This window comes from Mobula birostris (assembly GCF_030028105.1).
Source record: "Mobula birostris isolate sMobBir1 chromosome 1 unlocalized genomic scaffold, sMobBir1.hap1 SUPER_1_unloc_1, whole genome shotgun sequence".
Lineage (NCBI taxonomy): Eukaryota > Metazoa > Chordata > Chondrichthyes > Myliobatiformes > Myliobatidae > Mobula > Mobula birostris.
Window position 1 is genome coordinate 750,763 of NW_027274035.1, and position 16,227 is coordinate 766,989.

At 43.2% G+C, this 16,227-nt stretch overlaps 1 protein-coding gene across 2 annotated transcripts in view; it reads left to right on the top strand.

Annotated features, from left to right (window-relative positions):
* oxr1a (oxidation resistance 1a) overlaps positions 1 to 16,227 on the top strand; it is a 536,209-nt gene that overhangs the window by 386,471 nt on the left and 133,511 nt on the right. For both annotated transcript variants that reach the window (XM_072249890.1, XM_072249891.1), the window contains exon 7: positions 2,681 to 2,833. In XM_072249890.1, the coding sequence (XP_072105991.1) occupies positions 2,681 to 2,833 (153 nt within the window). The remainder of the gene's footprint in view (positions 1 to 2,680; positions 2,834 to 16,227) is intronic.

The following is a 16,227-nucleotide window of genomic DNA, read 5'->3' on the forward strand; positions in this document are numbered from 1 at the left end:
CTAGCGCGGACGAGTTGGTGGTGGGACTGCCAGTGTCTATTAGTGCCCCAGGTGAGGCGGGACCATGGGCTGTCCATACTGTTAGGAGAGAGAAGAAAGAGTGGTCTGATTCGGAGGTAGTGTCTGCGAATAAATGTTCCAGCTATGGCAGGCTCCGCCTGGTTTTTGGGATATTGTCCACCCCTAAAGGGGCGGAGGCATACAAGACATGGGCGGAGCGGATCTCTCAGTTGTTAGATGAGTGGCTGTGCTTGGTTGAGGGAGAGCGACGGATTGGTTGAAAGTTTGAGTAGGCGGGTTGTTGACGGTGTTAGAACTGTCAGGGTCAATTACCCTGTAGTGACAGCTGCCAGTTATCTGAAAGCGGGGGAAAATGCGTCTGGTTTGACTGGAAGTAAAATGCAGCAGCTGGGGGGTTTTCCATACCTGTGTCAGGAGATTGGGGAAAAGCTTTCAGTGTATCTTCTCTGGCTAGGAGGGCGGCTAAATTGCTTGCAGTGCCAGGAGGATCATTTAAGTTGATCAGCCCCTCCCTAAGTTGTTCAGCTGATCAGAGAGGTGTCAGGAAACTTAGTGGAGGCCCAGTGGGGGAAGGGCTTGGGGTCTCTGGGGAAGCATGTTCCCAGCAATGTACCAAGGGACTCCCGAAAGGAAAAGACCCTATTCCTGAAGGCTTAGAGGGACCATGACCTCAGGTGTCGTTACGGATAGGTGGAAGCTATGCTAAAGCCATCCTCGACACCGGGGCACAGGTGAAGTTGTTGTACAGTTTGTTTTACAACCTGTTTCTGAAGCATTTACCCTTGACAACATTAAGGGCACTGGAGATTTGGGGTACCAATGCCAGTGGTTATCCAGACGACGATTATTAGTCAGTGAAACTGGAGTTCTCGGAGGCCAATTTGTGGGTGTCAGAGGGCCTTGAATCGTTAATGCTGATGTGTCCAGACCCTTATGCAACGGGCAGTGTTTCGATTCAGGAGGGGACCAACACCCCGCTGGTGAGGAGGTGCATGGGGGCCTGCCAGGAGGAGGCGGGTGAGAGCTGTTTTGGGGCATTGTCTGTGCACCCAGTGTTCCGAGCTGCTTGTGAGGACGTGTGTAGCAGCATTGGGTCGGTACCGAATTTAAATGGGAGCCTATTGTGGTACGGCCTGGGGGAAGTATCTGAGGGTGAGACCCTCTTAGTAGATGCTCCGAAATACCACGAGGGAGGGGAGTTGACCGTTGAAGACACCTCGGTGAGAGAGAGATCATGGCGACTGACCCCTGCAGCCATGGAAGACGTAGGCAGCGTGTGTGTGGATTATAGGACTCTGAACAGGCGCACTGTCATTGACCAGAATACGGTCCTGAGGGCCGAAGGCGCGATGGTCTGTTTGAGTGGTGTGATATGGTTTAATGTGCTGGATCTGAGGAGTGGATGTTGCCAGATCCCAATGAGTGAGGCCGACAAGGAGGAGACGGACGTTATAGGTCCCCTAGGATTCTGATTCTAGTAGTTGAACTCTGATAAGTTTGGCGCCTTTTACTTTCCTTTTATATTTTATCTCTATTAATTACATAGTTCCAGTAAGATCTATAAATTGTATTCTGTAAATCACATATGGTGTACTGTCTGTCATTTGGTGTGGTGGAGTAAATTACACAGCATCTACACAAACTCGATTACTGAATTTGGAGGGGCCGAAGGCTGCTCCTCCCAGACGGAAGCGAGCTGAGCGAGCCTGAGGCTTACCGGGAGCGGGGGGTGGGGGGGGCTACACTGAAGTTTGTGGAAGTGAGTCCACAGTGAGATACAGTGAGCTGAAAATCCGACATGAAGCATGGATTCACAGCAGCCGATTCAGGAGTCCATTAGTTACAGGCGGCAGCCGCAGTTCAGCGCAGAGACGAGTGAACCTCACAGAGCAGCGAGCTGAACCAGCTCATCCCTCATCTCTGGCCCCGACCTGCTTATCCTTGCATATTGTCTCAAATTGAATTTTATTTAATCACTTCTGTATTATTCCTGATAACGTGCAATTTTTAGTGTTCTTGAGAAACTGTAAATTGGATTCAGAATTTCAATAATTTAACATTAACTGAAGTAATTTTAATGAGGCAAAATAATAAATGGCAATTTTGAAAACAAAGCATGTTTTTTTAGTTATTTGTTTCATTTCTGTATGCAAGTTGCTTTGATACAGAACTAAAGGATAATCAGTCTTTTTCCTCCTGGTTAATTATGTTGGCTGACACGTTTCAGAAATTTTATTCCATGAATATAATGGGTAAAAATTGCATGTCATCTGAAATTTCTGTAAATTTTTCCCAATCCCCCTGTTTTAATTACTGCTCCTTGCCCTCTGCCTCCCACTCTCCCACTTCCCCCGTCTCCTGCTCTCCCCCTTGTCTCTGTACTGCCTTCATCTTGCCTGCCTTTGGCTCAGTCGTCACCCCTCATTTTCTGTTCTGTCTGTGTTCATTTTTTTACAAGCAAGGAGATAAAGCCAACGTTAGTCATGTTGAACAAGTAAAATAGATATATAATTGAAAAGGTACAGCTTTATAATTAGATACTGTCTATTTAACTTTCCATTTTTGGCTCTCTGTCTTCATTCTAATTAGTGAAAGTTTGTATTTGTATATTATATCTGTCAGGATTATTCATTAGTCAATTGAATTTACTTGTTTTCAGGATGTGGAAAATGTTCAACATAAAGATTCAACTATTTCACCAACTCACAGCGGTATCCGGCCTGCAAGGGTGGTATCCTCCACTTCCGAGGAAGAAGAAGCTTTTACAGAGAAGTTTCTTAAAATTACATGCAGATACGTAACTTATGACAAGGTAACTATGAACTTTTAACTTCTTTATATTACGCCTTTTCACACTGTCTAAGTCAAATAAACTGTGCGTACCAGGTATAATTTTCTTCAGTGTTATTACTGGTGGATTTGGAGGAGAAAAGTGTGACTCCTGACTCTTCCTTCTGTCTGCTCCATTAATGCTGATTAATATGTAAATATGTGTGAGTACAATTTAGACAAGGCCTAATTGTAATGGAATAACACTGTTGACCATCCTTGCCGTTAAGCAGCTAACAGTTGGCCCAGCACCTTTTGTCTGGCCTGTGTATTCAGAGATTGCTCGGTTTAGCTGCTCGTTGTTGTATCAGCAGTTAGACGCAATCGATCACTGCCTGCGTCAGAGAGGCATCGGAGGATTGAGTGGGTGAAGGTGGTATGCAGTCTAACAGTGAGTGATCATCTTAGTTGCTTTGCTTGTGGTTGCAAGACTCTGTTGGATATTGTTGGTGTGAGTCTAATTCCTTGGTGTATTGGGGATGGAGGAACTGCGTGGTATCAGTCATAGTGAGGACTACGCCTTGAGCTGTGGTGTCGCCTGTCTGCATCCGCCCGGGGAAGGCATCGGAGCCAGGCACTCCACCGGAGTGCGGTGTTCAAGTGGGAGCTGGTGCTGCCCTAGTGTTTGCTTAGCAGAAATCAAGCTGTATTGTGTTCAACTGCAGACTGCTGCAACATTCATGGACTCAGGGATTTGGACTATATTTTTGTGTGACTGTATTTTACTGCCATCTTGTATGCACTCTATGTGTCTTGTGCTGTGTGTGACTGTTGTTTTGCTCCTTAGCCCCGTAGTAAAGCTATTTGGTTTGGCTGTACTCATTGAGTATTCAGGTATAGTTGAATGACCAGTAAACTTCAACTTGATTCACCTAACTTCCGACTGAAAGGGTGTTGTGTGGAACAAAAAGTGCTGGCAGTCACCTGAATTTATCCCATCACAGATCCTTTCCAATTCCTCAGAAACTTGAGTCAATCGACATGTAAGTAGACTTCTAAGAAAATTAAAGTCTCTTGAGAGTTCAGCATGAGCCTTAAGAGCAGCAGAGCCAAAATGCTATTGTAACTTCATCTAGTCAGATATGACATACAGTCAACTGAATAAGGACTTGAAACCACAGTAATTCTCCTTCCCACAGAACACTTATTCCACTTATGTACATCTATATACACTCGGGGTAGATATGGAGAGCTGTTTCTGTTTGCAGCAGCTATTACTGGTGGGGTTATACACAACACTAACATCCATACTGAGTTTTACATCAGTGATCAACTTTTGGGGCCTTGTATATTTGTTGGCATTTGCGAACAGTAACCAGCATTTCCACTCCCCTCAGTGGTAAATCCTGTCAGGCTGATTGAGTACAATGTTTGTGCACTGATTATATGAGCAGACATTAGACCCCAAAACACTAGCTAACAATCCAGAGACATGAGATCAGCTACTAACTTATCAGGCATGGAATTTGAAAGTTAATAATCTAGGAAAAGTCATTTTGGGATCATTTTTCCTATAAAAACCTTTAATTATTAAATAATTAATTAACCTTTCCTCATTGGCATTTAAATGGTTTGACATGGACTAGATGACTCAAAAGGCCTGTTTCTCTCTGTACTTTTCTATGACTCTATAATCTGTATCCTTATTGATTCACATCTTATATACTACATTAATTAATCATTGGTAATATTATTGCTGGTCTGCAAACACAAGGGAATCTGCAGATGCTGGAAATTCAAGCAACACACACAAAATGCTGGTGGAACGCAATAGGCCAGGCAGCATTTATAGCAGGAAGTACAGTTGACGTTCCGGGCCGAGACCCTTCGTCAGAAATAACTGAAAGAAGAGATAGTAAGAGATTTGAAAGGGGGAGGGGGAGATCCGAAATGATAGGAGAAGACAGGAGGGGGAGAGATAAAGCTAAGAGCTGGAAAGTTGATTGGCAAAAGGGATAAAGAGCTGGAGAAGGGAGAGCATCATGGGACGGGAGGCCTCGGGAGAAAGAAAGGGGGAGGGGAGCACCAGAGGAAGATGGAGAGCAGGCAAGGAGTTATTGTGAGAGGGACAGAGAGAAAAAAAAAGGGGAAAAATAATAAACAAATAAATAAACAAACAAACAAATAAATAAATAAGGGATGGGGTAAGAAGGGGAGGAGGGGCATTAACGGAAGTTAGAGAAATCAATGTTCATGCCATCAGGTTGGAGGTTACCCGGACGGAATAAGGTCCACACGCAAAATGCTGGTGGAACGCAACAGGCCAGGCAGCATTTATAGGCAGAAGTACAGTCAACGTTTTGGGCTGAGACCCTTTATCAGGTCTAACTGAAAGGAGAGATAGTAAGAGATTTGAAAGTGGGAGGGGGAGGGGGAGATCCAAAATGATAGGAGAAGACAGGAGAGGGAGGGATAAAGCCAAGAGCTGGAAAGTTGAGTGGCAAAAGGGATACAGAGCTGGAGAAGGGGGAGGATCATGGGACGGGAGGCCTAGGGAGAAAGAAAGGGGGAGAGAAGCACCAGAGGAAGATAGAGAGCAGGCAAGGAGTTATTCTGAGAGGGACAGAGAGAGGAAAAAGAAGAAAAAAAAGGAAGGAAGTAATAAATAAATAACCAAATCAATCAATCAATCAATCAATAAGGGATGGGGTGAGAACGGGATGAGGGGCATTAATGGAAGTTAGAGAAATCAATGTTCATGCCATCAGGTTGGAGGCTACCCAGACGGAATATAAAGTGTTGTTCCTCCAACCTGAGTGTGGCTTCATCTTGACAGTAGAGGAGGCCGTGGATAGACATATCAGAATGGGAGTGGGATGTGGAATTAAAATGTGTGGCCACTGGGAGATCCTGCTTTCTCTGGTGGACAGAGTGTAGATGTTCAGCGAAATGGTCTCCCAGTCTGTGTCCGGTCTCACCAATATATAGAAGGCCGCACTGGGAGCACCAGACGCGGTATATCACATCAGTCGACTCACAGGTGAAGTGTTGCCTCACCTGGAAGGACTGTCTGGGGCCCTGAATGGTGGTGAGGGAGGAAGTGTAAGGGCAGGTATAGCATTCCCATTCTGATATGTCAATCCATGGTCTCCTCTACTGTCAAGATGAAGCCACACTCAGGTTGGAGGAACAACACCACCACATATTCCGTCTGGGTAGCCTCCAACCTAATGGCATGAACATTGATATGTCTGACTTCCGTTAATGCCCCTCCTCCCCTTCTTACCCCATTCCTTATTTATTTATTTATTATTCCCCCCCCCCCCCCTTTTCTCTCTCTGTCCCTCTCACAATAACTCCTTGCCTGCTCTCCATCTTCCTCCGGTGCTCCCCTCCCCCTTTCTTTCTCCCCAGGCCTCCCATCCTATGATCCTCTCCCTTCTCCAATTCTGTATCCCTTTTGCCAATCAACTTTCCAACTCTTAGCTTCATCCGTCCCCCTCCTGTCTTCTCCTATCATTTCGGATCTCCCCCTCCCCCTCCCACTTTCAAATCTCTTACTAACTCTTCTTTCAGTTAGTCCTGACAAAGGGTCTCGGCCCGAAATGTCGACTGTACCTCTTCCTATAGATGCTACCTGGCCTGCTGCATTCCACCTGCATTTTGTGTGGTTATTGCTGGTCTGGTTTGCCCAATCAATACATACACTTAAATTTCCCTGTGTGGAAAAATGGGGCCATCTGGTTTGGTAGATAAAAATAGTACTTCTCTTAATAAAAACCAAAAATGCTAGAAAGATTCAGCACGTCAGACATCAATTTATAAATAGTGAGATGCTGAAATGTGTCAGTGTTCACAGGAATCCACTGAAATTTAATATGTAGACGCAGCAAGAAATTATGAAGGCAAATGATGTGTAGGCCTTAATTGACAGGGGGCTTCAGTACTAGTGTGAAGTTATCTTACTGTAATTATTTGGGGCCCAGGAAAAACTAACCTGAAACTTTATGTTTCAGTCTACACATATATAAGGAAGGATATACAGTGGATTCTGGTTAATTGGGACACATCAAAACCATTTTGTTCCAATTAAGTGGCTGCCACATTAGTTGAAGTTTCATGGAAGTAGTTACAAAGATATAAAAAAGACAAACTACCATTTAACTGAGTAATAATCATTTATTTAAATTAAATACAGAACAAATTGGAACATCACCAATGCTACTACAGCACTATAAATCTGTGTATTAGTTATCGATGGAAGAATTCATCCTCTCTTCATTTGATTGACTGTAAATGAACAAAATCAGCGCAGACATCTATGCAGATAATAGACTGTCTTCATACAATGATTTCAACAATTACATCCTCCAAATCTTTTTTTTAATTGTAACATTCAAGCTGACTGTCAATACCTTCAAATTCTTTGCGGTGCCTAACTTGTTGAAGTAGTGAAATTGTGTCATTTTCATTCCCAGATATTTCTAGCATCTCTAAGCCTAAATACTTGAAACTAGAGTGAGCAAAACGATTTTGATTGTCTTTCTGCTTATTACTCGCCAACAGCCAGTGAGAAAAATCACAGCTTTTTATTTTAACCACAAACAGATGCAAATGATGCTATTTAAAATCTATTCGCTCTAAGCATCGTGTGGTGTCTAATGGCCACATGACATGCCGGTGACTGACACTAGTTAGAAACTGTTCAGCAACAGGCTCTTGCCCCAATTAAGTGGTATAATGTCCCAAATAAACTAAAGGAATCCTGGCTATTTTCTTGATTTGATTTTGTTCTTTAAGAGTTGTCTCTTATAAACAGCTACTCTGATTAACCGATGGCCCAATCAACCGGAATCCACTGTATTTTTAAAAAGTTTCATTAGATTTATCCCTGGAAAGGGAGAGCCTCTCAAGTGAGGAGGGAATAAAAATCAGACCCTGTACCCTTCGAGGGAAAGATGAAATAAAAAATAAAATCCTTAAGTGGCTTGACAGGGTGTCCAGGACCAGGGCCCGAATGCCCTGCCTCAGATTCAGCGGTGACTACTGATGGACATTTTTGTATTCCCTTGCAAAGTTCAAAAGAGGAATGCACAAGCAGTAACATAATCCACTGATGTTGAAGTTGGGACAGCAGTGAATAATTCTATAAAGTGCTGAGTTGAATTTGCAGATCAACATTAAACAATGTAGAAGTGGTCTTTGATTTCACCTGACTTCCGATGAAGTCAATTTTTAATTGTGCACCAATTTCCAGATCAATGCATATGTGGACATATTGGCAGATGAAAGCCGTAGAACTGGAAACAAATTATGACACAGAATGTCATTATTGATTAACTGGGCTCTGAAAACTTACAGTAATTCCTCAGTTATGCACAAAGGAAGATCTGCAGATGCTGGAAGTCCAAGCAGCACACACGAAATTCTGGAGGAACTCAGCAGACCAGGCAGCATCTATGGAAAAGAGTACAGTCGACGTTTCAGGCCAAGACCCTTCCTCAGACCTGCTGAAATAGAAACAGTTGAGTCCCTTCATTATGGTCATGGTTCATAAGTTATCTCAGTTCCACCTTGCTATACTAACCCCATAACCCTGGATTCCTTGGATAATCAAAAGTTTAGTAAAGCTGTTTTAACTATATACCGAGTGGCCACTTTACTAGGTACCTCCTGTACCTGATTAAAGTGGCCACTGAGTGAACATTTGTGGTCTTCTGCTGCTGTAGCCCATCCACCTCAAGGTTTGATTTGTTGTGCAGTCAGAGCTGTGCTTCTGCACACCGCTGTTGTAATGTGTTCTCTTGCCTTTCTGGTTTTGAGTTCTATCCTCTCCTGTCAGCTTGAAAAGAAATAAAAATAATAAATAAGCAATAAATATCGAGAACATGAAATGAAGAGTCCTTGAAAGTGAGTCCGTAGATTTTAGGAACAGTTCAGTGGTGGACCAAGTGGACTTGAGTGAAGTTATCCCCACTGGTTCAAGAGCTTGATGGTTGAGGGATAATAACTGTTCCTGAATTTGGTGGTGAGAGTCCTGAAACCCCTGTACCACCTTCCTGATGGCAGCAGAGAAAAGAGAGCATGCTGCTTTCCTGTGACAGCACTCCATAGAGATGTGCTCAGTGACGGGGAGGGCTTTGCACATGATCGACTGGGCCATATCCAGTACTTTTTGTGAGACTTTCCATTCAAGGGCATTGGCATTTCCATACCAGGCTGTGGTGCAACCAGTCTGTAAACTGTAAACTCCACTGTACATGTTTTAGATGTCATGCCAAATCTTCGCAAATTTCTAAGGATATAGAGGCACTGTCATGCTTTCTTTGTAATTGCACTTATATGCTGGGCTCAGCACAGGTCCACCAAAATGATAACAACAAGGAATTTAAAGTTGCTGATCCTCTCCACGTCTGAGGACATAGCTCATGGACCTCTGCTTTCCTCCTCCTGAAGTCAGCTCCTTGGTCTTGCTGACATTAAGTGGGAGGTCATGGTTATGGCACCACTCAGCCAGATTTTCAATCTCCCTCCAATATGCAGGTTCATCACCACCTTTGATTCAGCCAACGACAGTGCTGATGGAGATTGTGGAGGATTATGCACTGAGTTGCTACTACATGATTGGCTGATTAGATATTTGCATTAATGAGCAGTTGTACTGAGTGTTCATATTACGGATAGAGAATGTAAAGTTAACTTCTGTTTGGCTGGAAAAAAATATTTTATCTCTGACCTCATGGCTGAGCCCTCATTATTTTAACTGGGTTAATAAGGCTTTACTAGATGTTGGTAGATAAGTTATTTGTACAGATTTCGTCCTCTTCCCGCCTGCCCCAAGTACATCAGAGTCCTTTGGTGAGGCCCTCTCTGATCTATTCAGTGGCCCAAATGGAGGTCTTGATCTTAGCTATTTTGAGGTTTGAATCTTCAGTATTTCCATCTACTGCCAATCTTTTCACCCTGCCCAACATAGCTATTTATTAGACCCCGTCACTGATACTTCCAGGCAACTCCCACCCCGTCTAAAATTGATCCACACTGCATCCTGCATTCATAGACCTTTCTTTATATCTCCAGCCTACACCTGTACCAGCCCCACGTGGTACAGATATGCAATGTGCAGCTGAGAATTCAGTGCAATGAAAATGTGTAATAGAGGAGGAAAAAGTAATACGGTAGCTCCCTCTTACTGGAGTACACTGGAAATTGTAGGTAGTTCTACTCCCAACTCCCGTTTGCCAGTTGAAGTTTATTTATTTAATTTATTTAGCGGTCTGGTGAGGAACAGCTCCTTCCAGCCCAATCAGCCACTCCGCCCAGCCACCCTCAATTTAACCCTCGCCTAATCACGGGATAATTTACAAGGACCAACTAATCTGCTAACCAGTACACCTTTGGACTGTAGGAGAAAACTGGAGCACACGAAGGAAGCCCATAGGGAGAACATACCAACTCCTTACAGATGGCGCCGGAACTGAACTCAGAACTCTGGATTGCCAAGAGCTGCAATAACGTTGCACTAACCATTACTCTACCGTGCAGTTGGCCTCACTATCTTCTCTGTAGCCCAATTTTAGTACTCATTTTGCAAAATGGAAACGTCTCTAGCCCTTTAATTTATGACATTTAGTTCCTTAAAATAGAAACAAGAGGGTGATTTTGAAAGCATTTCTGCCATTACTAAAACCTGTTCATGTATTGCCATAACTCTGCTTCTTTAGGCATTGCATTTGCAGATTTTGTGTTTAAGGCCTTTGAGTATAATGTTTTATTCTTTGCTAGCCTGGTCATTCAGGAGAAAATTGAATTCCTTATGCTTTCCCAGTAATTCAGTTGGATGCACCAAGATGTGATTCACAAATGCTCACATATATTTAATCTGGCATTTCAGTTTGTTCTAATTTTGTGCAGAAGAAGAACAGAAAAACTGTTAACACAAAATAATCTGCAGATGCTGGGGTCAAAGCAGCACTCACAACACGCTGGAGGAACTCAGCAGGTCGAGCAGCATCCATGGAAAAGATCGGTTGACGTTTCAGCCAGAACCATTCGTCCTGACGAAAGGTTCCGGCCCGAAACGTTGACTGATCTTTTCCACGGATGCTGCCCGACCTGCTGAGTTCCTCCAGCGTGTTGTGACAGGGAAACTGTTGATTTATACTTTCAGGATACACATTCTGGCCGCTGAGCCGATGTTCATGGGCTTTCGCTGCTGTAGTCCACCTACTTCATAGAAACCATAGAAAAACTACAGGACAGAAACAGGCCCTTTGGCCCTTCTTGGCTGTGCCGAACCATTTTCTGCCTAGTCCCACTGGCCTGCACACGGACCATATCCCTCCATACACCTCCCATCCATGTATCTGTCCAATTTATTCTTAAGTGTTAAAAAAGAACCTGCATTTACCAACACACATCAAAGTTGCTGGTGAACGCAGCAGGCCAGGCAGCATCTCTAGGAAGAGGTACAGTCGACGTTTCAGGCCGAGACCCTTCGTCAGGAAGGCGACCTAATTATTTAACAGCTCTCACTGCATTTACCACCTCGTCTGGCAGCTCATTCCACATTCCCACCACTCTCTGTGTGAAGAAGCCCCACCTAATGTTCCCTTTAAACTTTTCCCCCTTCACCCTTAACCCATGTCCTCTGGTTTTTTTTCTCCCCTTGCCTCAGTGGAAAAAGCCTGCTTGCATTCACTCTATCTATACCCATTATAATTTTATATACCTCTATCAAATCTCCCCTCATTCTTCTACGCTCCAGGGAATAAAGTCCTAACCTATTCAACCTTTCTCTGTAACTGAGTTTCTCAAGTCCCGGCAACATTCTTGTAAACCTTCTCTGCCCTCTTTCAACCTTATTTATATCCTTCCTGTAATTTGGTGACCAAAACTGAACAGAACACTCCAGATTCGGCCTCACCAATGCCTTATACAACCTCCTCATAACATTCCAGCTCTTATACTCAATACTTTGATTAATAAAGGCCAATGTACCAAAAGCTCTCTTTACGACCCTATCTACCTGTGATGCCACTTTTAGGGAATTTTGTATCTGTATTCCCAGATCCCTCTGTTCTACTGCACTCCTCAGTGCCTTACCATTAACCCTGTATGTTCTACGTTGGTTTGCCCTTCTAAAGTGCAATACCGCACACTTGTCTGTATTAAACGCCATCTTCCATTTTTCAGCCCATTTTTCCAGCTGGTCCAAATCCCTCTGCAAGCTTTGAAAACCTTCCTCACTGTCCACTACACCTCCAATCTTTGTATCATCAGCAAATTTGCTGATCCAATTTACCCACATTATCATCCAGATCACTGATATAGATGACAAATAACAATGGACCCAGCACTGATCCCTGTGGCACACCACTAGTCACAGGCCTCCACTCGGAGAAGCAATTCTCTATTACCACTCTTTGGCTTCTTCCATTGAGCCGATGTCTAATCCAATTTACCACCTCTCCATGTATACCTAGCAACTGAATTTTCCTAAATAACCTTCCATGCGGGACCTTGTCAAAGGCCTTACTGAAGTCCATGTAGACAACATCCACTGCCTTCCCTTCATCCACTTTCCTGGTAACCTCCTCAAAAAACTCCAATAGATTGGTCAAACATGGCCTACCACGCACAAAACCATGTTGACTCTTCCCTAATAAGTCCCTGTCTATCCAAATGCTTGTAGATTCTGTCTCTTAGTACTCCCTCCAATAACTTGCCCACTACTGACGTCAAACTTACAGGCCTATAATTTCCCGGATTACTTTTCAATCCTTTTTTAAACAACGTAACAACATGAGCCATTCTCTAATCCTCCGGCAACTCACCCGTAGACACCGACATTTTAAGTATATCTGCAAGGGTCCTGCAATTTCAACACTAGTCTCCTTCAAGGTCCGAGGGAATACCCTGTCAGGTCCTGGGGATTTATCCACTTTAATTTGCCTCAAGATAGCAAGCACCTCCTCCTTTTCAATCCGTACAGTTTCCATGATCTCACTACCTGTTTCCTTTAATTCCACAGACTTCATGCCAGTTTCCTTAGTAAATACTGTGACAAGAATACACATAGATTAAGATGTTAGCTGTCCCGTGTGATCAGCAGTTGGTCTGCCACCTGTCTTCAGGAGAGAGAGAGATAAGGAAAACAATGGAGCAGCATTTGGAGATGTGTAATGAAGGGACGGGAGAGAGAGTAACAGAAGGAGGGAGCTGTCAAGAGCGGCTCCCCCTTTGAACCCTGAACTGTTTGAAGTGATGGACAGGCGATACCCCAGCAGGGGGATAAAAACGGACAGGTTCGCTAAGGCAGGACACACACGACACCCGAGGTAACGAGACCCTGGAAGCGGTGCGCCTCTCACAAGTCGGTGGGAAGCTTTTGGACGGCTGATCGCGGGATCAAGCCATAGACACTCAGGGTGGAAAGGCCCGATCAGCGGGAACCTGGTGTGTGTCCACCCTTGCCTGGGTGCCAGGTTCAGCGCAGGGAAACGATCGTATCTGGAAACGGAGGGGTCACGGTCGGTGACCTCAGATGACATCACAAAGGACTCGCCCGACAGCTGACTGCGAAGGTCTGTGTGTGGAAGCCGTTTGAATATTCATTCGTTTTTGCTCTCTCTCTCCTTCCCCCACACTGTCCATCTCCCACGGCAGCGATTACTGCGAAATGAACTGAACTTTGCGACACTTTGAAACTGGTCATTTGCCCCTAGACAACGATAGAGCTTGATTGATCCTGTTATCTGAATTCTGTGTACATGTATGTTTATCATTGCTGAACTGTTGCATTTATTATCCTTTTGATTAGAGTACTGTGTTGCTTGTTTCTTTAATAAAACTTTCTTAGTTCTAGTAATCCAGACTCCAACTGAGTGATCCATTTCTGCTGGTTTGGCAACCCAGTTACGGGGTACGTAACAATACAGACACAAAAAACCCATTTAAGACCTCCCCCATTTCTTTTGGTTCCGCACATAGCTGGCCAATCTGACCTTCAAGGGGACCAACTTTATCCCTTAGGTTCGATATGTTGTGCGTTTCTTAAAGCCACTTAGATCACATTTCTTCCTCAGTCTGATGTTTGGTCTGAACAATAACTGAACTTCCTGACCATGTTTGCATGCTTTTATGTATTGAGTTGCTGCCACGTGATTGGCTGATTAGATATTTGCATTAGTAAGCGGGTGTACAGATGTACCTAATTAAGTGGCCACTGAGTATGTGTGAGTAGATATCCAAGACTGACCGTAACCATAATGTTTGACATTAATACTGTAAGTTTGTTCACATATGTGAGGTGGTCATTCAAGGGAGTTGACTGTAAGGGCGAGCCATTTGATGTGATCTAAACAATGAGGAATTATTGTTTTCTAAAATGATTAAGGAATTTGACAGAATAAACAGAGAGAAACCAGTTCCCCGGTGAGGAATCCAGAACAGCAAGGCTGTGTTGAAATTTGAGCAGGGCCTTTAGAAATGAATCTTTTTTGATGGGCAGATAATGGAAATACAGAATTCTGCTGTCAACCATTGATGAAAACATTACTCTTTTTGAGGATCAAGTAGTTAAATTCACAAAAGTACAATACATGATAGATGTTGGAATAGTCCAGTGGCTCTGATCACCTACCTCTTTCTAAAAATACACAGTAAAAATCAAATGTGACTTTCCACAAGGTCACTCAGTGAGGCAATTGATTAGAAAGCAGAATATGCAGTTTTTACCAGCTTTATGTTGAGATTTATCTTGTTTTATTACCTCTTTGATACTTCTTGTATGGAGAAAAGATATTTACATACCTGTAGCCTGTGACATTTCTGTTGCCATTATACAGTACTGTCTTCCACACCGCCCAGGCTTTGTCAGGCTAAATCTTGCTAACAGAGAGTTCCTGAGTGTTGATTAAACATAAGTTCTGTGTGTTTGCTTCATACTTTGTGACCGTTAGTGTTCCATTGTGACAAGAAAAATCTCAAGCATACTTCTGCTTCCCTCTGAGTTAATTTTACAAGCTCTAGGAACTCAATAAAAATATAAAGGCAACCTCAGCTTATTACTTTAATACATTATCCCCTACAGAAATAAATGAGATATTGAGGAAATAAAATTTGTTTCTTTTTTAATTTATTTCCCAGGATAGTTTTGTACTTCACTTGTAATGCATGGTGATGGAATTTTATAAGTATATGGTTGTGACTTGATTGCTGTTGGCATTTGTGAGTCTCATTTTTGATCAGGCTGAAGGTGATGAGATAGGACTAAGAGAAAGGGTTCCCAGCCTTTTTTATGCCATGGACTAAAACCATTAAGCAAGGGGTCTATGGACCCCAGGTTGAGACCCTTTAACTTAGAGGTTCATAAGTTACTGATCAACAATGGCATGTGCAGTGTGTGTGGGGGGACGGGGGAGGAATACCTTTGTGGTTATGGGTATAGGTCTTAAATTGACTTGCCTGAAGCCTAAACTGAAATTTTAGTTTGGATATGGTATTTCAGTGGTATTTTTAAGATGACTGATTTTATTTGATTCAACCAGAATATCCCTCTCTTAATTTTTAGGTCTGGGCCAAGCATATCATATTTTAGAGTCATTATGTCGTAGAAAAGTACAGCAAAGAAACAGACCCTCCTGTCCATTTAGCCCTTTTAATCTGCCTAGTCCCATCGACCATACCCCCTGCTATCCAAGTATCTATCCAAACTTTTCTTAAACATTGAAATCGAGCTCACATGCACCAATTGGGCTGCCAGCTCGTTCCACACTGTCATGACCTACTGAGTGAAGAAGTTTCTCTTCATGTTCCCCTTAAATTTTTCACCTTTCATCCTTAACCCATGACCTCTAGTTGTAGTCCCATCCAACCTCAATTTACCGTCTCCTCATAATTTTGTATACCTCTATCAAATCTCCCCTCAATCTTCTCTGTTCCATGGAATAAAGTCCCAACCTATTCACTCTTTCCCTATAACTCAGGTCCTCCAGACCTGGCAACATCCTTATAAAATTTCTCTGAATTCTTTCAACCTTATTTACATCTTTCCTGTCGGTAGGTGACCAAAACTGCACACCTTGTTTTGAGCAGAGATCTGATTTTGCAGGTTCCACTGTTAATCTAATTGTGTGCCTTACATTCCCTTTTATCAATCACAACCTGGGAAATTAATGCTGGTTAGGTGATCAAGTGGCAGACAGAAAGGCCTTCTAATTTCTGACTTATCTGGGGACCCATCTGAGATTACCACCTTGTTTTGTGTCTAAATCTTGTTCATTTACCTGCTTAAGCCTCCACCCCACCTCACCACACCACAGTACCAATGCAGGCAAATATATTTGCTTAAAGGTTTTTTTTTGCTTTAGGCTATTAGAAATATTCTTTTCTCCGTGCATGACAGAATTTTAGACATTGTCTCTGAGATAATGT